The 22,243-nt window shown below is 43.7% G+C and overlaps 1 protein-coding gene across 4 annotated transcripts in view; it reads right to left on the reverse strand.

Moving 5' to 3' along the window:
* The window catches only part of usp32 (ubiquitin specific peptidase 32), a 70,228-nt gene that overhangs the window by 20,020 nt on the left and 27,965 nt on the right, over positions 1-22,243 (reverse strand). Inside the window, exons 3-16 of one of the 4 annotated variants that reach the window (XM_087841431.1) lie at positions 21,726-21,831; positions 17,873-17,991; positions 15,000-15,159; positions 9,012-9,143; positions 8,744-8,851; positions 8,346-8,461; positions 6,143-6,205; positions 5,776-5,859; positions 5,610-5,671; positions 5,390-5,492; positions 3,777-3,963; positions 3,501-3,679; positions 2,917-3,057; positions 2,170-2,335 (exon numbers count right to left, since the gene is read on the reverse strand). In XM_087841431.1, coding sequence (XP_087697557.1) covers positions 2,170-2,335; positions 2,917-3,057; positions 3,501-3,679; positions 3,777-3,963; positions 5,390-5,492; positions 5,610-5,671; positions 5,776-5,859; positions 6,143-6,205; positions 8,346-8,461; positions 8,744-8,851; positions 9,012-9,143; positions 15,000-15,159; positions 17,873-17,991; positions 21,726-21,831 — 1,726 coding nt within the window. The remainder of the gene's footprint in view (positions 1-2,169; positions 2,336-2,916; positions 3,058-3,500; positions 3,680-3,776; positions 3,964-5,389; positions 5,493-5,609; positions 5,672-5,775; positions 5,860-6,142; positions 6,206-8,345; positions 8,462-8,743; positions 8,852-9,011; positions 9,144-14,999; positions 15,160-17,872; positions 17,992-21,725; positions 21,832-22,243) is intronic. The other 3 variants (XM_087841450.1, XM_087841438.1, XM_087841444.1) reach the window with 3 other exon arrangements.

Raw genomic sequence — 22,243 nt, forward strand, 5'->3', positions numbered from 1 at the left:
CAGCAGCATGTGGCTGACTGAGGATTAGTTGTAAGAAAGCAGCAAGAAAAGGGCAATCGGTGCAGGTTTGATTGGTCAATCAACTTAGTGAATTTAGAGGAGTGTGTGGATTAAATCAAACACAAACCAGGCAACATTAGTCCTGTTACGATCGAGATTGATTGGAGGGTTTTTTCTTTTCATGTGCACAGCTTTGTAATTAAGCATCCTGTAAACTTGGTGTGATGCTTCACTGCCGCCTACAGCTGTCAGGATGACATCCTGTGGAATATGAGGTATAAATGAGTATATCAGATACGCGACTCCATGCCTAACAAAAGGTCTGAACGCCCAGCAACGACAGCGGCTGCTCAGGTAGCGTGAGTCACGATGGAAGCTAAACCTCAGCTCTGTGAAACCTGTAACCAGAAACTCGATCCGTTGACTTGATTAGTGCTCGGGGTGAGCGCCGAGCATCTCCAATCTGATTACAGCTCGAGTGACTACGCACGCCTACGCATTTCGCCTCGTCATCTCGCCGCAGTGTTTACAGGTGTCCATTTATACACTATGCAAGAGAGAATGAACCGCCGAGCTGAAAATCAGGCATCACTGACTGTGTGAGTGGGCGGGTCTATAAATAGAGTCAACCGGGAGCGTTTTAGCTCATATGGCTGAGCAGCCATCTACCTACAGCTCACTCACACCTGCTGTGAGTCCAAGAATCTGCAGAAAGAAACTACTGACGAAGCTAAAAATCAATGTCACTGCCATGTGTTCATGTCATCCAATAATTAGACATGAAGGTTGAAGTCCTATCAAACAAAGAAGAATCAGGAAATGAACATCCAGGCCCAGTAAGGCTGCTGGCTTTATGGGTTTAAAATGGCACAGAAACTGTTTTGTGGACCAACGAATCAAAACTGGAAGCTTTTTATGGGACATGGACGCTGTGTCCCCGAACTAAAGGGGGGAGAGAGGGGCCACTGATGGTCTAGGGTGCATCAGAGCCCTTCCAGCACAGGTTTCACATCTGACACCATCAGTGCAGAAAGTTACAGTGAAGTTAGAGCCTGCAAGTGCACTGGAACAATGTGCTGCACACTGCATGTATTACCACAGCGTGGCTTCATACTAGTAGAGTCTAAAACGGCAGTCCAGACCTTTGACCAACTAAAAACACTTCTTAAAGTAACTGAAGAGCCCACAGGAGCAGGCGGAGTCGTCTCATCACTGCTGTCCTCAGGTCTGTTTACAGGCTGCTGTTGAGGAAGACAGGAAGTCTCAGTGTTTTAAACGTGTTCAAAATGAGCTCATAGTTTTCTTAGTTTAAACATCTAAAGCATATAGTTAGGGCTGGACCAGGTGACCCTGAATCCTCCCTTAGTTATGCTGCAATAGACGTAGGCTGCCGGGGGATTCCCATGATGCATTGAGTTTTTCCTTTCCAGTCACCTTTCTCACTCACTATGTGTTAACAGACCTCTCTGTATTGAATCATATCTGTTATTAACCTCTGTCTCTCTTCCACAGCATGTCTTTATCCTGTCTTCTTTCTCTCACCCCAACCAACCACAGCAGATGGCCCCGCCCCTCCCTGAGCCTGGTTCTGTCGGAGGTTTCTTCCTGTTAAAAGGGAGTTTTTCCTTCCCACTGTCGCCAAAGTGCTTGCTCATAGGGGGTCATATGATTGTTGGGTTTTTCTCTGTATCTATGAAGCGCCTTGAGGCGACTTTTGTTGTGATTTGGCGCTATATAAATAAAATTGAATTGAATCTGACGTTGTCCACAACACGGATCTGTGAGAAAATCATTGTATTATGTTACCATAGCAACAGGTTTTCTGCTGACAGGAAGCAACTTTCTTTACGTGCTGATGGATAACGTGTTTGGGGTTTTCCTGAAGTTTCTTGATTTTGGAAACTGTTCTGAAAGTCTCGCAGGGAGACTGAGGTGACGGCGACTGTGATCACGCCGCTCCACCTGCTGAATAAAACTACAACAAGCTGTGTAGATGAAAATGAAACGTTTTGATTATTCCAGCGTTAGACTGATCAGCATCCAGAGAATCGCCTGGGTTGGATCAGTCAACTTAAAGAAGATTAACGGAGAGGAGGCGGGGGGATGCGGGGTTGCTGAACGAAGCACTGTTCGACGGCTTGCTCTGGTCTTGCTGCAGGCTTACGTTACCTCTTGTGGGGGGTAAATTCGGTGGGAACATTCGCAGGCTGGTCATACCCATATTGACCCAGATGTTGGACTGGGGGGAGCGCGTGGCCGGCTGCTGGCGAAGGAAGAGGAGGTAGCGGGGGAAGAGTTCCAGCTCCGGCTGGCCTGTCTTGCTTTCCAAGATTACCTGCAGGGGAGGGAATTTCAAAGGACCATGAAACATTCTTGTACTAATAATCAACATAAAACAAGAGATATGCAGCACATCTGCACTCTTAACTTAAATCTGAAACCATGTGACTTTACTCAGCTAAAGTGGAGTCCAATAAATGCACGTAATACTAGTAAAGTAGGATATTTACTGAGAGAACATGTCACTGAAGGTCAACAGATGACCTTATGTACAATATAAAGCCCCCTGAGGAAACTGTTGCTGTGATTTGGAGCTTTATAAATAAACCTGAATTTTGACGGCAGTGTGGAAACTCGTGGAAACGTCACAGGGTGTTGCACCAGCACATCGGTGCTAATGACTGTCACAGTCGTGGTTCTCTGTGCATGCTTGGATAAAAACACACATTTGCTGTATTTATTTTTATTGAATTTGTATAGAAAGCAGCTACTTTTTAACTTCCAGTGCACTTAGCAGTCCTACACACTCGTTTGTTTGGACGCCATGGACGACCTGCTCCAGCCCAGCAGCTGATTGATTGTTCCCAGGCACTGCATCACAGTGAAAGTGAAGTTTATTAGCTTGTGTTCACTCACCGGTCGCGGCAGGCTGAGGTTGGCACCGTACCAGTGGTAGAGCGCCCGCCACACAGGCTCTGGCACCGTTTCAAAGTCTCTACGAGGCAGCAGCTGCAGGGAGCGTTTTAGCCTGCCGCCCTCCATCGTTAACGTGGGCGCCTGCACAGGACACGGGACACACATCAGCATTCGGGGCACAAAGACGCTGGTTTGTCTCTCTGAATTACACATAATAAAAAGAGACAGCACCCTGATGCTACACACAAGCAGAAAGGCTGCGATGATTACAGAAAGATAAGACAAAAGGAAAGAGAGGCACCATCTGGCCCCGCAGATGAGGAGCGACGACAAAACAAACGAAAAAGAATCTGGTGCATACGGCTTTGGTTTGTTTACACGTGCTAAAGATTGCAGACGCCCTCGTTGTCAAAAGCCAGGACCGCATCTGTCTGTTAGACGCACAGCTTTGTAAAACATGATGCAAATCAGGAGGGAACGAGCGGCTTCTCTGAGCTCGCGTGTCAAACATACGCTCCAGCTGAGCTGTGAACGTGATACAGGACGCGCGCTGTAACCTTATTACAGCCATACTGAGTTCTTGCCTTCATGGGGTCAGTGGTGACCAGAGGCTGGTTGTCGATGGCTCCGGGTCTTTGTGCTGCCAGCTGGGAGGGGAGGTGGCCGTTGGCTCCAGAGAAACACTGATTGTTGTTGTCTGAGACGTTGTGCTGACGTGCGAAACAGCTCTCTGTGGCTGAGGCTACCTGTGGGCTCAGTGCTGCAGAGAGGGAGCAGAACAAATACATAGTGCAGAAATAACACCCAAGATTTTCATTTTGAGCTACAATCCGTTTCTATAAAGAGACGTGCGGACTGACCAGTTTCTGTAGCCTCTGAGGCACTGGACACGGCATCAGGTGACCTCTCCTCGGTGGGGCTGCCGTGGCCGGACGTGGCCGGTCCTCCCAGTCTGTCAGGGAGGGCAGGCTCGACGGTGGCCGTGGCCATTGGAGTCCTGAGTGAGCTCAGGATGGATGGCTGTTCCACCACGATGCCCTTATGCTCCTGAGGGGAAGACGAGCCAATCGGCAAGATTGTTTACCGTGAAAGCCGCTATCACGCTTGATCTTACTGGCTGATGGTCACTGCTTCTGTCCCAGTGAAGTTACAGCACGAGATGAACGATGAGTCTGATCTACTGACTGCACGCAGATGTTTTTAAGTGGGGGAAAATATAAATACATATACCTCTGCTAAATCGCACACACCCGAGACATAAATAATAAGAGGACAGCTGTCACGCGTGTAACGCCCTGTAGCTAAGCTTTGTAGTGATGTATGAGAGTGATTGAGAGGTGAAGGTGAAAAAAGGGCACTCGACTTTAAAAGGCCCCGAATAAACAAATGTATGGAGTAATGAGATTTTGACCAGTTCCTGTTTCTGTGCAGAAAAGGCGACTCAAAGAGCTGAATATTCGATCCTGTGCTGTTCACCGCACAGCATCATGGGACGCTGCCTAACATATGTTAACCACAGTGCTGTCAGCTATTAGCAGCTATATTTAACCCTTTAAGACCTACCATAGAACCAAGTCCACCAGAGCTTATATTATATGTTTACATGCTGTGGAGCCATTTTTGGGAGCATTTCAAGTTGCTATACATCAATACAACCATTATAACCCAGATTTTAATAATATGTCTGCATTAAGTGCATAGTAATTACATAAATTGCAAAAAAGTGCAATAAACTACAAAAAAATTGAAAATCGTTTTTGTTTTTTTAACATATTTTTCTAGTTAGAGAAATTTAAGAGGCTTATCCCTCAAAACTGTAAATACAAAAAAGTTGCACAAAATAGTTTCCCACCACAGGAAATTTATTTTGAGTGTCTTCATAGTTTTATTTTTGAAATACACCAATTTTTATATACTGCAGGAAAAACGAAAATAAATATTATAATGCAAATTTGCAAAAAAGCAGCATATGCATCAAAATAAACTATTTCCAGCAGTGCAATATGAGTCCTAAGCATCCCAGAAACCACACAGAAAGTCATAAAGTCAAACATAACTTTTAAAAACACCAGTATAGGCTCATGAGGCCCTGATGGTAAAAAACTACATTTCCGCGAAAATGACGTCACTTCTGGTTTCGGGCAGGTCATGGCGGACATGCGATAGTTCACACTGATGGACGTAGGAAGTGTTATGAACAGCTGATCGGATCGGCAAAGTGTGTTTCTGGAATATTATGTTTTTGTTGCTGCAAGTGCTTTTTATGCAGTTTTTGCAAAGTTATATGTGGAAGGAAACTGTGACCGAGGACAAGCTGATGGCATAAGATGTAAGTACAACTCCTCCGGTTTCATATGCAAAAGAAAATATTGCGCTAGCTTACGTGGTTGCAGAGCTACCGGGATTTAAAAATAGTTACGCAAAACAGAGCGTGCTGCTCCGACCGGTTTTAAAGGGTTAATACACTACTTACATATTTAACGTAGTCTTTCCACTGCTGCCACCACAGCATAGAGATGAGGAACCAGTTCTGGCCTTGCTGCAGCCCATGTCTGCTCTCCCTCTCTAACCAACCCCTACACACACACACACACACACACACACACACACACACACACACACACACAGTGGAGAAAATCACAAATCAGACCTTTCAACCAAACAATGACTGGACAGGTGGAGAGGACAGGTACCTGATGATTTGCCCCTCCTCCTCTGGAGTAGCAGGCCTGAGCCCCAGGACTATGTGGCACACCTGAGCCGAGATAAAGATGAAAAATACACAAGGAACACGAATAAATACTCAACTTCAACGTGAACACGGTGTGAGTTTTAAGACCGTAGCATCTGGGTGCTGACCTGAAAAAGCAGGTTCAGGAACTCGTTGGCCAAAGCGCTCTTTACACTCCAGATCTGGTAGTCCTCGAGGCTCAGGTGACCCAGCTGGTGGAGAGTGAAATAGAACCAAGGCGAACATAATCAGGCACGCAACTCTGAAAATAAACACTGCTGTGACACCTTCGAATAGCTGAGGACTGCGAGGTCATTGTCAGTGTGCTGAGCAGCAAACACTCACACGTGAAGTGTTTGCTCTTTCTGAATGAGAGCAATGATTTCTTTAAAGCTGCAGACGCTTTAAAAGCCTTAAAAATTAATCATGAATACTAATGAGCATTTATGTATTTAGAGGTTTTGTACCAACGATGATAACATGGAGCTGTCTTACCTTAGTTGTGTCGTGCATCTTTAGGATGTCTTCTACTATGTCTGACACGCTACTCTGCAGCTCCTGCAACGGCAACACAATAGATCAGCACGCAGCAAAACACAGTAAGCACCTCGTCTGCAACCTGGTGACACTCGATGCTCTGATGTCTCACACTTGGATTTAGGTTGGGTGAGCATGGGAGCAGTGGACGGCATCCCTTCGTTCATCCTTTGGTACCTGACTGCGTGTTTGCAGCACGTGAGGCCGGGCATTGTCGTGCACCAGTAAGAACCCACTACACCAGAGTAGGGTCTCTCAGTGGGTCAGTGGAGTTCATGCTGGTACCTGATGGCAGCCAGGGTGCCGTTAACTAGCCCGTGAACCTGCTCTCATCTGCGAAAAACAGAAGGTGCCAGTGATGGACAGTGGTGGACCACTAGAGGATGATGGGTTGCTTGGTCAGAGACATTCACACCAGTGCTGGAGGTCATTTTGTAGCTCTGGCAGTGCTTATCTTGTTCCTCCGTGCACAAAGGAGCAGATACCGGTCCTGCTGATTAGGGCTGGGTTTTTATAATCGATTTATCGATTAAAATCGATTCTGGCTTGGATAACGTAAAATCGATTCATTAAAATCCTGAATCAATTTTTTAATATAAATTTATTTTGCCAAAAACGCCAGAATCTCAGGTTAAACCTCACAACATTTCAACAACCACCAAACATTTAAAACAGTAAATGAGAGCAGGAACACGGATTCTGCACAGAGACGTAAACACACAGCGTGGACCTGCCGACGGATCAGAATCAGTGAGATGTGACTTTCTCACAGTCGGGGCTGAAAGCCGACAGCTCGCTGATTCTGATCCGTCGGCGGGTCCGCGCGTTGTGTTCACGCCGTTTTTTTCACTGATTCTAAAGCTGTTAGTTTGATGTCTCTCCAAACAATATTGACCGAACCAGCAGCAAAAGAAGATCCAAACTGCGCTTCACATAAACGTCATGTATTCACTCTGACTTTTGCTGTTTTGCTTCCACCAGGATAAAATCACACTTCATGCACAGCTCTCTCTCTCTCTCTCTCTCTCTCTCTCCCCCTCTCTCTCTCTCTCTCTAAAAATCTGTTTTCTTCATTATTCGCCTGCTTGTTACGCACAAGTCTACCGTTGTTTACAGGCTGTCGGCCGCTGTTTTTTTTTTTCGTTTTACATACTTCCGAAAAGAAAACCTAATTTCTGCCGTTCAACAGGCTTCTGAACAAATTTAAACTTTTTAAAATGATACAAAATGCAAAACGCTGTGTCTGTAATAAAACCGCTGTAACTTCATGTGTTGATTAATGGTTTTCTTTTGTTTTTGATCTACTGCAGAATATTTGTATAAAATCCAGAACAGGAAAATCTCCTTCATGTTTTTCTGTTTTATCTTCAGCGACTTTGACACAAAGGCCTCTGCTGTGACGCTCACACCTTTGATAACGTCTGGAAAGTGTCAGCTTCCTTTTTATAGATACAAAAATATGTAAATGTACTGATCTGAATTATAATATTTCTGACTGTCAAAATTTCCCACATTCAAATCGAATTGTGGATCGAATCGATTCGGGACCTTGTGAATCGGAAACGAATTGATTCTAGAAATCAGTGACGATACCCGGCCCTACTGCTGACGGTTAAGGACCTTCCGGAGTCGTGTCCAGCTCTCCTAGAGTAACTGTCTGTCTCCTGGAATCTGCTTCATGTTCTTCAGACTGTGCTGAAGCAAACAGCAATCCTTCTGGCAATGGCAAAATATTGATGTGCCATCCTGGAGGAGTTGAACTACCTGTGCAACCTCTGCAGGGTGCAGGTGTCGCCTAATGCTACCAGTAACGCCCCTAGCTAAATGCAAAACTAGTGGAAAAAAAAAAAAGCAGACAAGGAAGGAGAAATATCAGCTGTTAAACCGATGCTGATAGTGGAAAAGTTCAAATTTACAGATTTACATTCTGTTTATGCTGAATGTGAATATTTGCATACGTCTCTTAAACAGATCAGAAAATATTTTGTTATCAGAAAAAGAAAAACCTCTGACTGCTATAATTATGATGCCTGCGCCCAGAGCACAGGTCTGTGCATGAGTCAGGCTCCAGCAGGCAGAAATATGAAAGTTCAATGCTGCGTTCACCCTTGATCGCTCTGCAGGGTTGTGTGCGTGCGTGTGACAGTGTGAGTTTACTTACAGGGAGTACGTCTGTCCGATTGTCCTTCCACACCTCCAGCAAGGCCACCACCATCTCATGAAGCTCATCTCGAGACAGAACCCCATCACGGTCCACATCAAACACTTTAAAGCAAACTGGAAGTGAAAGAGACCAAACAGACGTTTATGATGTTGATGAAGCACCACGCCGAAGCATCATGCTGTTCAGTGTACGAGCAGGAAATCCAACACGCTGCCAGTGCAAATGCAATTTCAAGCACCAGTGGAAGTCCTGATGAGAACGGTCCATGACTGTACCGACCAATCGGGACATTTAAACCCTGGATATCAGCTTCAACTGAGAAACGGGCTTGTTATGGGCAGCGGTGGGACTTATGTGGGGTGTCTGTGTGGATGTGAATCCACAGTGAGCCTTACATTTCTGTCTCTCAGCAACAGGCCCCCTGCAGCATGCCGAAAGCCCACAAGAGATCTCTTTAAAGTCGATGTGATTGTCCCGATTTTCATCAAAGGCGTGAAACAAGCCTAAAAAACAAGATCAACAACACATAAGATTAGGAGCGCTTAAAGCAGATCGTGTTCTCTGCTGAGGTCGTGATTCAAAGCTAAGTGAGAACTTTGGTCTCATTTCTTCATCATTATTGCAAAGCTATGCAGATATGAAACTGAGTAAGTATCGTCTTACCTTCACTCAGTGACGCATGAATAGGAGGAGAGACGAGAGGAATGAAGGTTTCCAGGTCAAAGCGGCCGGTTCTGGACTGAGCTTTCAGCAACCAGTAGCGCTTCTCCAAGTCTATAATGTCCGACTCCTCCACTGCAGCACACAGAGACAGGCAGTCAGAGATTTGTCACTGAAGGATCGGACTGCAGGCGAATGTTGTGACATTTGATTGAGCAGTTTCTCCACACTTTGCAAGAATTAGTGACAGCAAATCAGAAAGTTTTTATGAGACAGGTTTAAAGCCTGTTTGGACTTTCTAAAGTCAACACATTCAACCCAGAGACGCCAACAAGAAGAAGATAGCACATATACATAAAGTGAAAATGAGACAAATGCAGAAGAACAAAAAACAAAAACTATATTTCTTCTTGAGACTGGCTCCACATGACCGGTGTGCTAACACAACCGGCTGGGGTCTATCCACCTTTTCTGTGGTGTTTCTGCATCACTAAATGGAAGCACGGGACAGATGATGCCGCTGTGGTACAGAACAGCCAAGGACACGAGAGCCAAACTGTCGTGTCCTGTTAGTCTGTTGCTGAGAACTCAAACAGGTGTTAGTCTGCATGCCAAACAAGCTAGCTAGTATCAGCTGACAACTTCACTCCACCCCCTTTTGCTCAAGGTCGCTTCAAAACGTCATGTTGGAAGCTGACGGAGCGGTCTGTGTTTTTATTCCAAACAATATCATCCTGGTTACAGTAACAAACATGGCTACTGTCTACGACACTGAGCCACAGAGCCAAAACGAATACTGGAAGACTAGAAAATGATTATCGTTGTTATGTGTGATTTAAAATGGAACAACACAAAGAAACAGTTGAAATACCGCAGATCTGAATTTGACCTGATTTCTGTAAATGACCAATCCAGCACCGTTGATTTGAGATACAATAGAAAGATGAAAGCAAACTGTATTTTAGATCGTGCAGATGAAAGCTGTTTGCAAACATGCACTGCAGACCTGACGTCTCTTTACATGTGAGGCGCATGAGCATGTCTAATGCAGGCAGATCAGGTGTTAACGCAGCCCAGCGTACGTTAATCGTTATCTTTTTCTTTACAGGTTATTAAGCTTAATCGCATATTTTTACTTAAGATGTGTCGGCTAAAACTTTTAAACTTCAAACCTTCTTCTTGCATCTTCATTACTGATGCACATTTTCCTCACATCATGCAGCTCTAACTGAATTTTATTACTGTACAAACCGTGCAAATGGAGAAAAACAACACTGTGCACTGAATCATAAATATGGTGCTTGAGGGCAAAGAGGAAAGAAAACACGGGAGCGTGCGATCCATAAGTGATGCTGCTGACAGGTGAGGGAAGAACTTCTGTGGGAGTATGGAGGAGCAACACGACACGAGCACACACTCAGATACTTCATCGAACATCAGCAGAAGAAAGGATCTCCTGGGGAGAACCAGGCTGTCTCCACTGCCTCAGCAGTTGGCCAGCCTCTCCTAGCAGCTCCTTTATGTTACCGTCTACGTTCACATCTTCTCCATGAGAACAGTCTAAAAGGATGAAGGTCGTTCTGTTTCTGGTTTCTGCAGGAAAATCCTGATTCTTTAAACGGTTTAAATAACTAATACAGAATGAAAGCATTGCAACTGCTGCAAACCAAACAGTGACAAAAAAGTGTGTGAGAAGACAGGCGCTGGACACTAGTTCAGTGTTTAAAGTGCTGTGTGTGTTTATGGCTTTAAGCACGTTGTTCAGTGAGACTGAGAAAGAACCAATAAATTGATCATATTGAGCCTGTTTCATGTCAGCAATGAAAGCTGGCTACAAAGCCGACTTTGTGGTGTCACAACTCTCATCGATTATAACCAGAGATGGGCAGTAACGCGATTACATTTTTCAAGTAACGAGTAATTAATTTAATTAGATTACCGTTACTTTCCCGTAGGAACGCTGCGTTACTGCGTTACTAAAACTGTGATTTTTTTGCGAGAATGTCTCATGACAGTGACGTAAGCGAGTGCGACGTTCGTGACAACAGCTGTGTGCAGATCAACAATGGATCATATATCGAGTGCAGAGAGAGTATGAGCGTGCAGCGTTTAAAGCGTGGAAGTACTGACCTTACTTTGAGTTTGATTCCATAAAAAGTGACAAAAACATTAGTGTCCGTTGTGCGTGGGAAGAAAACTTCTTTTTACAGCGAAAAAAGCCCTAAACTTCCAAACAAGCACCGAGTAGCTACGACGTAATGGGAAACTCACAGAGAAACTCGCGGATTCTTCCACTGACCGCTGCACACCTGCACCAGGGTAACCCTCCGCCTACCCCACTCCTGCTTTACAGGTGAAAATAGAGCAACAGGACCGCTGAGTCTTTGACTTTATTTATTTTCTGCTGTGTTTTACTTGCATCTATTTGAAAGACTGAGTGTAAACACACAAAATATTTTATTTTATGACCTGGAATGTGCAGAAAATAGGTTTAAATGTTAAACTAATTTCTTCCAGTCAGAGAATGTTGCAGATAATTACATTTTTGCTTGATGCATAAAGTTAAAAGATTAAAACTAATAAAACAAGTTTTAAAAAGAGACTTTTCCGTTTGATCACATTTTGTATGATGGATTATGCAGAAAAAGTAGAATTGGGCTGAAAGATCTATCACTTTATCACCTATTCAGGTTGTAAATCGTGTTTTTAAAAAGTAACTAAGTAATTAATTACTCTTGAAAATAAGTAATCAGTAAAGTAATGGGATTACTTTTTGGGGTAGTAATCAGTAATTAGTTACTGATTATTTTTTTCAAGTAACTTGACCAACACTGATTATAACAGAGCGTTTTGTTAATGTTTAAAGACAGGTCAGGATGTTGTTCTTTCAGGTGTAGCCCAGGTGACGTTTAACCATCCGAAAGTAAGACAGACACACACACACACACACACACACACACACACACACACACACTCTTCCATGAAGTCTCCTTGGGTTCGAACTCTAACCCTTATCATCATCATCATCATCAGTAAACCCAGGGTAGGGTTATGTAATGAGCGATGGGAGAATTTGACTGTGGTTGTCACAAAGTGATACGGATCAGACCGATATAGCACATGAAGCTCCGCCCGGGGTACCAACCAGCCTCCTCCTTTAACTTTCTAATCTGCAGCTTAAGCTAACTGGATTCAGCAGCTAGTCAGCTAGCCTGTGGCAGGTAGCCAAAACAATAATAGTTGTCAAACGCAGACGTATGAATCGAACGGCCGGCACTTCCTGGTAGAAACTGGACTGTGGATTCTCGGTCAGGTGGGCTGAAAGCTTGTTTTTAGCAGCTACAGGTAACAAACAGGTTGCAGTGATGGGATGACACAGCTCGACAACCTTTCTCACTTCCTGGTTCAGACATTTAAAGTTAAAGGAAACACTGAATACAAAACGAATGATCTACACCAGGGACCGTACGGAGGCGGCATGGAGGAAATGATACAAGCCAGAAATATTACTGAAGCCTCTGATTCAGTCGAGAGGCAAAATGACGGTCTGACTGCTAATCTATAAAACTCATGAGGCTCACTTTGGATGCACTCCTGCACATCTCCCATCCACCATAGGCTCACTTCTACAAACACTGGCGTAGACTCGAAGACACACAAGAGCCATTCTTAGCTGGATTTAACGTCTTTATAATGATGATGAGCTTCAGTTTAGCAGTTTATGTGCATTAACTTTTACAGAGCCCAAGGACCTGCACTGCTGCTATGCTACATGTGCTACTCAGATGCTGGTACGCATTAATCTACCAACGAAAAACAAATCCCGATACTTTTCATTTTAATAACAAAACTGATCTGATGATGGGCCGTTACACTTCGTGGCGCCCTGCAGGTCTGATACCCACCCAGAGGTGCTACTCTGTCCGAGTGGCAGCAGAGATACCATACCATTATCCAGGGAACATCCTTACACAGGTGTTGCCACAGCCAGTACGTAGCACAGCAAAACTCCCCCAAAGCTGCTCACAGAGACTACGCCATCCTGCCTGGAAGGTTATTTCCAAGGATTTCTACTCAAATAACTCCAAGATAGCATCGCAAGCTAGCACGTTAGCAGCAGATTCACTGTGCTAAGCGCCGCCGCGAGTCACGCTTTATGTTCTCGTTCTGGAAAGAGTCATGAACCGGGGCTGTGTCAGTCACGCTCTCTCTTCATCTCACGCTCACAAATACAGATCAAGAGACGCAAAGGTAAGAGGATAAGCTGGAAGCAGCCAGATTAAAGGCAACCTCAGCTTCTCTGGACAACACAGCTTCTTTGCAGCCATCTGAACTTAACAGGCTAAATTTACTTCTTGATCTTGTGGAAACAATAACCTACAGCAAACAACAGAACGTGCTTTTGTTTGACGTGTCAGCAATCGCTGCTGTTCGTACCATCGCTCCATCGTTACTCTTACTGTAGGAATAATGTGGAAAACTGAGCTGAAAGCCACAAACCAATGTGACACACCCACATGCATCTCTCTGTGTTTGTGGAACAATGTGGATCTAAGGTATAATGAGGTCAGGGAATCATGTGGCATGAAGTTGGCTAAGAAATCGTTTTAGAATAAAGTTTTTAAAAACATCAGATTTGTGGAGACGTGTTGACAGAATAAGTGTACTGCTACATCACAGACTTCTTTTAAAAGACTTTTTGCAAGCATAGACACACTATCACCTGCTCATGTCGAGCAGTCAGCACGTATGCGACGTCCAACACAATAACAGTAACAAATCTTTTTCTTTTCTTTTCTTGTCTTAAACTTTTTGTCATAGAGTAAAAACTTGCTGTTTCTGAGTGACGTAATCATGTTTTTAGACACACTGTGCTGTAGATCAAACGTCTGGTAAGAAGGCTTTGTATCTGCAAACCACAGCGTGTTTCTAAAGTGAACTGTAGGGTATGAAAATGTTTGATTATAAAGCATTTTTCAGCTCCTTCATTTTACACAAGCAAAGCAAAGTTTCTCTCATCAGGACAATATCTTTAAGGACTCGTGTAATGTCCTGTACTGCACACGCTGCACTGAGATTCAAAACCTCTTTTTTAAGGGAGACCTGGCCGAAACAGGCAGCAGCAAGTATCTCACAGTTACAAATATTACACAATTAAACACAGGCAACAACAACAACACACACAAACAAAATGTAATTAAACTGACAAGCAGTCTCATTGAAACAGGTGTGGAATTGGCCTCAAGGATTCTGAGTTTTAATTTTTCAGTGGTTCAGCAGCTCGGTCCAAGCCGAGGGTTCAGTTCGTGCAAACAGAGCAGAAAGCAACAAGACGAAGAGGATAACCACCAGCACGTTCGCTGCTTCGAATTCAGGAACAAATATTTACAAATAATCAAATGTTCTGCCTTCACATGCAACAGGCTCCTCCCAGCAGCCTGTGTTTACTGGTGTATGTCATCACCTTTTAGCAAGAAACCTCCACATCTTGGTAGCAGCTGCTGCTCGTATTAATGCAAACTTTATACCAACTTGTGGTTCCTGGTAGCGTCAGGAACACCTTCGCCACAAACTGCATTCCCACCACTCAGAGGAGTTTGATGCTCTCTTTTTCCCCTTACAGACACTACTCTTCAAACCAGCTCTAACCTTTTTTAAAATTGTTTTATTTATTAATCCTCCCCTCCGCTTTAACAAGCTACAAGCCATCAATTTTCTTGGAGTAGTTTCACATTAAAAGCTTTCCAAGTTATTCTCTGTGGAGCAACATTGGTTACTAAGGCCTTGTGCATTGCAGAGTTTGGCCAGTATAATGTGAGCCTGCTGGCAGGCAGGTCAGGATTTCGAGGCAGGTTCTTGTAGTGACTAAAAATGCTGAATAATCATCCAGACTGATTCCAATCAAATGAACACCTGAGCGTCTCAAGTGTGAAGTAAACACACAACATTCAGGCGCACTGCTGCAGGACGCTGTTTTAGGGGTGGCCTTACGGTGTGTGACGCCCGCTAGGGTCTGGTAGAAAGTGGGCGTGTCGCTGTCATCCGTCAGCGTGACGCACACTCCTCCCGACAGCAGCCATCTGGACAAAGTGAAGGCTTCCTTGTCCTGCAGGAGCCAGTTCCTGAAGCGATCGTAGTTGACCTTGTCTCCCTGCACAAACACAAAGGCAAAATGAATCTGCTGTCGCCAAAACACCCGATCGCCAGCCGTGTGGCGAGTCCATCCTCGTTTGCCCCGTCGCTACGGACTCATTAGCTATCGTTATTTATCAGTCAAAGTGTTTTGGGGTTTAGGGCTTTTAAATTTAAACTAACAAATTACAAAGTCTGACAAATCGAATCATTCAGTCGTGACGAGAAGCACCGACTTCTGCTTCCTGAACGTCTTTTTCCCCCAACAGAAGTTTACTGACATTTTAAAGAAGGCAGCTCATCGAAATGAGTGACAAGTGCCGGGGCAGGACTGCAGAAAGTAGCCAAGGACGAGGGCGCAAACATAGATAAGGGAAATACACTTCGCTTCACATCGAGGTGGAAGCTCTACTCAGTTGACAGATGTCAGTTTCATGCTGCAAACATCAAACAGAAAACGACGGACGAGGCTCTAATATCAGAAACCTGATGAATCGTAACGACCCCGATGAATGCAACTGTTCCCTCGTGCACAAACTTAGAGCTGCTGTAGGAACGACCTCGTCCACACCTGGACTACCAGTGGCCGAGGCAGCAGGTGATGCAGCCATCCCTTAAACATGTTATATGTCACAATGACTTTGCCTACATCTGAACTCTGTATGTGTGCTTCAGTCAGTGAGATGATTGGCACCAGAAACACAAGCTGGTCAAAATAGAGCGAGCCGAGCTGCAACATCCCTCTAGAAGGACTTTACTTAAAATATTTTGAGACTTCAGTGATAAATAATGTTAACAGCTGCATAAACTGTGCAACCACATTACGGACATGTGTGGACGTTAGCCTACATGCTGGTGCTAGCACTGCTAATGATAACTCATTGTGAAATCACTGAGTGATATTTATTGTGCTCCAAGAAGGCTCTTAAATACACGTGCACTATTTTCAGTTGAACCTTAGGTTTGGCTCCTTTTGATGTTTTAAAACTCTTTACAGCAGCGGTCCCCAAGCGGTCGCCACAGACCGGTTTACGTCCGACAATATTTTCACGAACCGGCCTTAAAGGTGTCGCGGATAAATACAACAAAATAAAACCAGTGCTGGTGTCGTGCCAAAGTAGGTTTCCCCTGTGCTGGGAGCAGGAAGTACTGATGTTTTCATTTTGTGAAAAATTAGTATCGTTACATTACAGTTTGAGGGTTACTACAGAAAATTATATATTTATTGCTCACGGGGTATCAGATGGAATTATTTTAATAAACCATTAACCTCCATCCATCCATCCATTCGCTTCCGCTTCTCCTTTTCAGGGTCGCGGGGGGCGCTGGAGCCTATCCCAGCTGTCATAGGGCGAGAGGCGGGGTACACCCTGGACAGGTCGCCAGTCTGTCGCCGGGCCAACAGACAGGGACAGACAACCATTCACTCGCACATTCACACCTAGTGGCAATTTGGATTATCCAATTAACCTATCCCCACAAGCTGCATGTCTTTGGACTTTTGGGAGGAAGCCGGAGTACCCCGAGGGAACCCACGCAAACACGGGGAGAACATGCAAACTCCACACAGAAAGACCTGATGGTGGAATTGAACTCAGCAGCTTCTTGCTGTGCGGCAACAGTGCTAACCACCGTGCTGCCCCTAAACCATTAACCATATAGTAAAGTTACAGGAGAATAAAAATAGTTATCAGATAAACCATTAACCTGATAACTATTTTTATTCTCCTGTAACTTTACTATATAAAGAGCTAAATCCTCCAAAGTTTCAGGAGTAATGCGTCATAATAAGAAGTGTTTGTGAACTAAAAATCAGCAATGTGGGATACTGTTTGTCCGTGATTTACACAGGGGGAACAAATCGTGGCAGGATCAGCCTGATGTTATTTGTATCCCACTATAACTTCGTTGTATAAAGAGCTAACATGTCAAAAATGTCAGGAGTAGTTAGTCATTATAAGAAGTGTTTGTAAACTAAAAATCAGCAATGTGGGATCCTGTTTGTCCGTGATTTGGAGAGTTCAGCGTGTGCTCCTGACGCAGGGGAAACTAATTCAGTCGGGGATACCTCGTTTGGCACGACACCGGCACCAAACAAAAAGGAAGATTTATTCATAACACACAGGAAAAGACGCAGAGAAACCAAGTTAAGGATAAAAACGCTAAAAGAAAAACGCTGAAAGCCGATAAAAACCCTGAAAACCATGAATTCCTCCCCCGGAGCCTCAACTCTTGTGGCCCAGTACCAAACGACTTTTTTGTTTCTCCTGCACACAAACATATCCCGACTCTGTTTAACCCATAAATAAGCATCTAAACAAATGAAACAATCAGTCTTGGACATGGATTTGGTTAGTGGTGATTTCAGAAGTGAACATGTAATTGCAGAAGGATAATAATGGACATAAACACCATCGTTTATAGTGTTGTGTTTCTAGAGATGTTTGCATGCTATAAAGGAGGTGGGAGTGGGGAGGTTTGCATGCTTTCAGGTGGTATTTTAATAACCAGCACAATGACTCGCTGATAAGCCAAACTTTGTATTATCACAGCGAGGAGGCTCCCTGTGCGCTCCTAGTAACAATGGCTCTTTTATAAGCATGTGACTGAAACCTCTGCAACGATCAAGCGCTCTACGATAGAAGCTGAGGAGTCATTAGTCTGCAGCTCACTTGCATAACTGCATGAGTTAACAGATTAATGCTGTGCAGTCTTTTGCAGTGTTCGCTCACCTCGCCAAAGGACTCCTTCAGGGAGGCCGGGACTTCTCCATCCAGGACCTGCAGAACTGCTTCTATATCTTCCCTGGCAGCATATCCCCCCAGATCACTGGCAAACAGGCTGAAGAGGTCTGTGCACACAAACACATGAAGAAGAAAGCTCGGCTTTATCACAGGAACGCAGGCGTCCAGCACACAGCAGCAACGAGCTGATAAAAGTCGCAATGTCAACAATGTCCTGATGGATTTGAATGCCTGCAACATGTGAGATACAACTGCCAGAATGAGCCTGAGGAACAAGAGACGAACCAAAAGCATGAAAAACAAAAAGAAATGAAACGTTTCAATCACTGTGGTCTCAAAGCAGTCGCTCCTTCAGCTTGTAGCCTATCCTACAAAGAAATCAACGCGATGTCTCACACAGTTCGGAGAGTTTCCGGCCCGTGTGTGCTTGGACAGTGTGAGGTGAGCGAGCTTTTCTGAAGCTGTATATGTAGAAATACCTTCTAAAAATTATGTTTTGCAGTAAAACAGAACCACTCACCAGCTGTCATCAGTCCACTGACAAGGTCAGGATAGATTTAGCAATAACATTTCAATGTTTTGTTCCCAGATTAAATTCAAGTGTTTTGCTGCAGTTCCGACTTCGCTGACTCACTTTTTCATAGTTTTCAGTCACGTGAGCGACTCGCCACCTTGTCGGGCAAAACGTCGCTCCATCACGACGGTCAGCAGTGGACGGTCAGTAGTACTGCAAGACTAAAGTTTTGTTTTATCTTGAGCCAAGACTACGTTCATCTCTTCATGGAGGGGAGACAAAGATATGAAGAGAAACCGTGATTTTTGGGGACTTGTGACCCACTGCCAGGATGAAAGCTGGATGGGTAAATAACAGCAGCGTGTGGGAGGCAAAGAACAAGAAACTGTTCACCGTTGAAGCAAAGATAACTGCTACAGCTAGCTTAAAGTACCACGTGTAAATCTAATATTTGGTTGACTTGGACATTTACAGCGGCCAGGAAGTATGAGGAGCATTCATTTGTCACGTGTCAGAGTATTTGTCCAGTGTCGGTTAAACCATTCCTGCAGTTTCAATGAGCGCCACTGACAGTTAGGGCTGCCACAAACAATTATTTTGATAGTCGACTAGTCACCGATTATTTTTGCGATTAGTCGACTAATCAGATCATCATCCATTGGATGTAAAACTTACAGCTTATTGCACCAGCAGCATCTGCTCTTATATAACTATCATTAGCTTACAGCTTTAAGTGTTTAAGGTATGTGCTAACTAAAAATAAAGACAAGATGATAGTTTGTTAAAGTTTAATGAAATCTTCAGATTGTTTCGGTGAAGTTTAACAAACTCCTTGCTATCTAAAATATAACAGGACACCGGAGTAAATTCTCGAGCATCTCACACTTCTGATAATCAGCTGTCTGCTTGACGTTTATTCAGCTGTGTAAAAACTATAACTTTAATCTCAGCCAAACAGATTTACTCAGGAACAAATAAAATACTGAAAAAAGCCAAACAATAACATTTTTAAGTTATCTAAGTGACTTATATATCATGTTTAACCTGAGTAGCGAAAGACGGCGGTGGGTTTGAAAACGATTTGCGGGAGTCCGGTGTTCTCACGGCTCTAGTGAGCCTAGCCCCCGGCCAGTGTTGCCAACTCCTCAGCAAGGAAAATCGCTATTGGTTGTCCTAAAAGTCGCTAGAAGTCGCTAAATGACGTCATCACATAATTTGCATAATTGGTCATGCTAATGTAATTGTAACCTACGCTGCTGGAGAGAGAAATAACATCGTGGACGAGACATAAAGTGAGCAAAAAACGTCCTAAATGCATTTAGAATTTATTTAGAACTACAAATTAAATTTCTTTTAGCAATTATTGTTTTTTGTAATGTCTTTCACGTCTTTTTTTAGCGACTTTTTTTTAGAAAAAAAGTCGCTAGGGGGTCTGAAAACTCGCTAAATATAGCAACAAAGTCGCTAAGTTGGCAACACTGCCCCCGGCTAGCTATCGAGCTAGTGGCTAACACACGTCTCCGAAAGCGTCAGAGCGCTTTTGAAAATATGTGGTGTCTTGATAAACTGAGCAGATATTTGAGGTTTACACAGCTACATTCTCGCCTGAAAATATGTTAAACGTTTATTTTGTGACCCAGAAAGAATAATAAGAGTAATATTAAAACTAACTAGCTGCCGCCATTGTTGGAAACTGAGCAGGGCCGCGCTATGAATTCTGGGACACAGCTACTTCTTCTTCTTCGGGGTTTAACGGGAGCTGGCATCCTTGTACATGCAGTGCTGCCATCTTCTGTTTCAGTCCGTTATTACACTCTTAAATTCTACTACTTATTCCTGCGTCTTTTGTGATCTTACAAAGCTTCAAACGACGCGTCGACTATTAAATTTGTCATCGATGATTTTGATAGTCGACTAATCGTGGCAGCCCTACTGACAGCCTGGTTGCCGCGGAGAATGATTTGGCCTGTAAGGCGGGGTAGGCGTAGGTGTGTTCACAGGTTGGTGCCATGTGCCACGCCCTTCTGGAAGCTGTAAAAAAATGCTGATTTCTGGATCTGAGAGCCAAAATGCCAGATTGGTGCTGTGCCAAGTTAAATCTGAAGACATTTAGAGGACAGCTGGAGGACTGCAGTACTGTTTTGTCTTCCAGGTGGACGTGTCCCAGTAGTGATGTGACAACTATGAATACTGCATATTTTCTCTTTGATCACAGTGTATGTATATATGCATGTAAACTTTTATTATAAAGCCCCAAATCTGTTTCGTTTATGTTAATTTCATCATTCGTTTGCTTTTGTCACGTTCAACATATGTTGCCTATACATAACTCGACGGATGCCAACATTCGATTGGATTTTGTTCCAAGTAACCACTTAACATGGAACAAAGAATGGAGACAGATATTATAAAGGACTAAACCACAGGTTAAAATGAGTGATTGCAGAATTATTGACCCAGGAGACTCGTTTCTTAAAGTTTAGAGATGTGGGGGAAAAATAGCTGTAGAACGAGTCGTCTCATTATTTGTTTTATTAGCGTCTAAAATACAACAAAGAACAGTTTGATGACCTCAACAAAAATCTACATAATTGTTCATCTTTCAGTATGAAAGCAAACATCCAAGCACCGGACAAGGCTTAGGATAAATGTCCGAGTCAAAGCCCAGAGGGAACAAATCCAGGAGTCGGGAGTCTGTCAGGCCTTTACACAGCTGAGATACTGAGAAGTGTTAACAAGGGTCAGCTGCTAATTAGTTCTTCACATTTTTAAACAGTACCTTCAAAACACGAGGCCTGTTAATACCTGTGCCAGAGCTCAGCCTCAGAAACAGCAACAGCTAGCATTTAGTTCAGCTAAAGCTAGCTCGAACCAGCCTGATGCTGATTATTTGGTGGAGGAGATATCACCGATTGCAACGCGCTATGAAAAGAGGTCGAGTGAAAACACTTAAAGGTAAATATAGATGACAGGAAATACAGCCTCCGCATGTTTAACCATGACACCCCGTCTACATGCAAAGGGGGTTCGTTTTAGCAATTTAGAAATACTTTACTTTTCATAGTAGGTAATGATGTAATAAATTACTTTAATGACAGTAAGTATGTTTACCCAACTGTGGCAGTAGCCATGGCAACCCCCGATCACTCCTTGACTACAACTAAACTGCCTTAGCTTAAAGCTTACATTATATCTCATAAAAAACTATTTTTAAAACTACTTTTATTCCGTTTTGTTTTTTTAAAGCGAGACAAGAGAGAGGGAGATGAAATCAACATCTCATGGCCTAAACAGATACTTCCCACCTCCTCACGTAGAGTAACTTACACTTTGCCTTCTCCTCATCACGTCCTCTGGTCAGCAGCACCAAACCCACGATCAGATTGTTAAAGTGCAGCCCTTTGGCAGAGCCTCCGAACGAGGTGTAGATCACCTAAAACACACACATAATGGTAACGTTAAACATGAGCTGCTCCACCGTCTGTAACACGATCGAGACGTCAGCCCATCCAAACACCACAGTGACAAAAGCTGCCAAAGAAGAGTTTTGACCAACATCATCAGGTTTCACCGACAACTGAAAAAAAACAAAACCATTTGAAGTTTGTCATTTAAAAATATAACAAATGTAACATTTAACATCACAGCTTGGATGCAGTAATGTTGGTGACATGATTCTGGAATACTGCAAGACCATCTCCTATAGGGGTGGGGAAAAAATTGATACTGTGTAGTATGGTGATATTTTGTTTGCTAATAATGTATGGATACAGGGACAGCAGAAATCGATATTTTGTTACAAAAAAGGTTTTTGTGCTGTGACTTCAGAGCATGTTGATCCTTTT

This window comes from Neolamprologus brichardi, chromosome 1, assembly GCF_056152115.1.
Source record: "Neolamprologus brichardi isolate AB-2024 chromosome 1, ASM5615211v1, whole genome shotgun sequence".
Lineage (NCBI taxonomy): Eukaryota > Metazoa > Chordata > Actinopteri > Cichliformes > Cichlidae > Neolamprologus > Neolamprologus brichardi.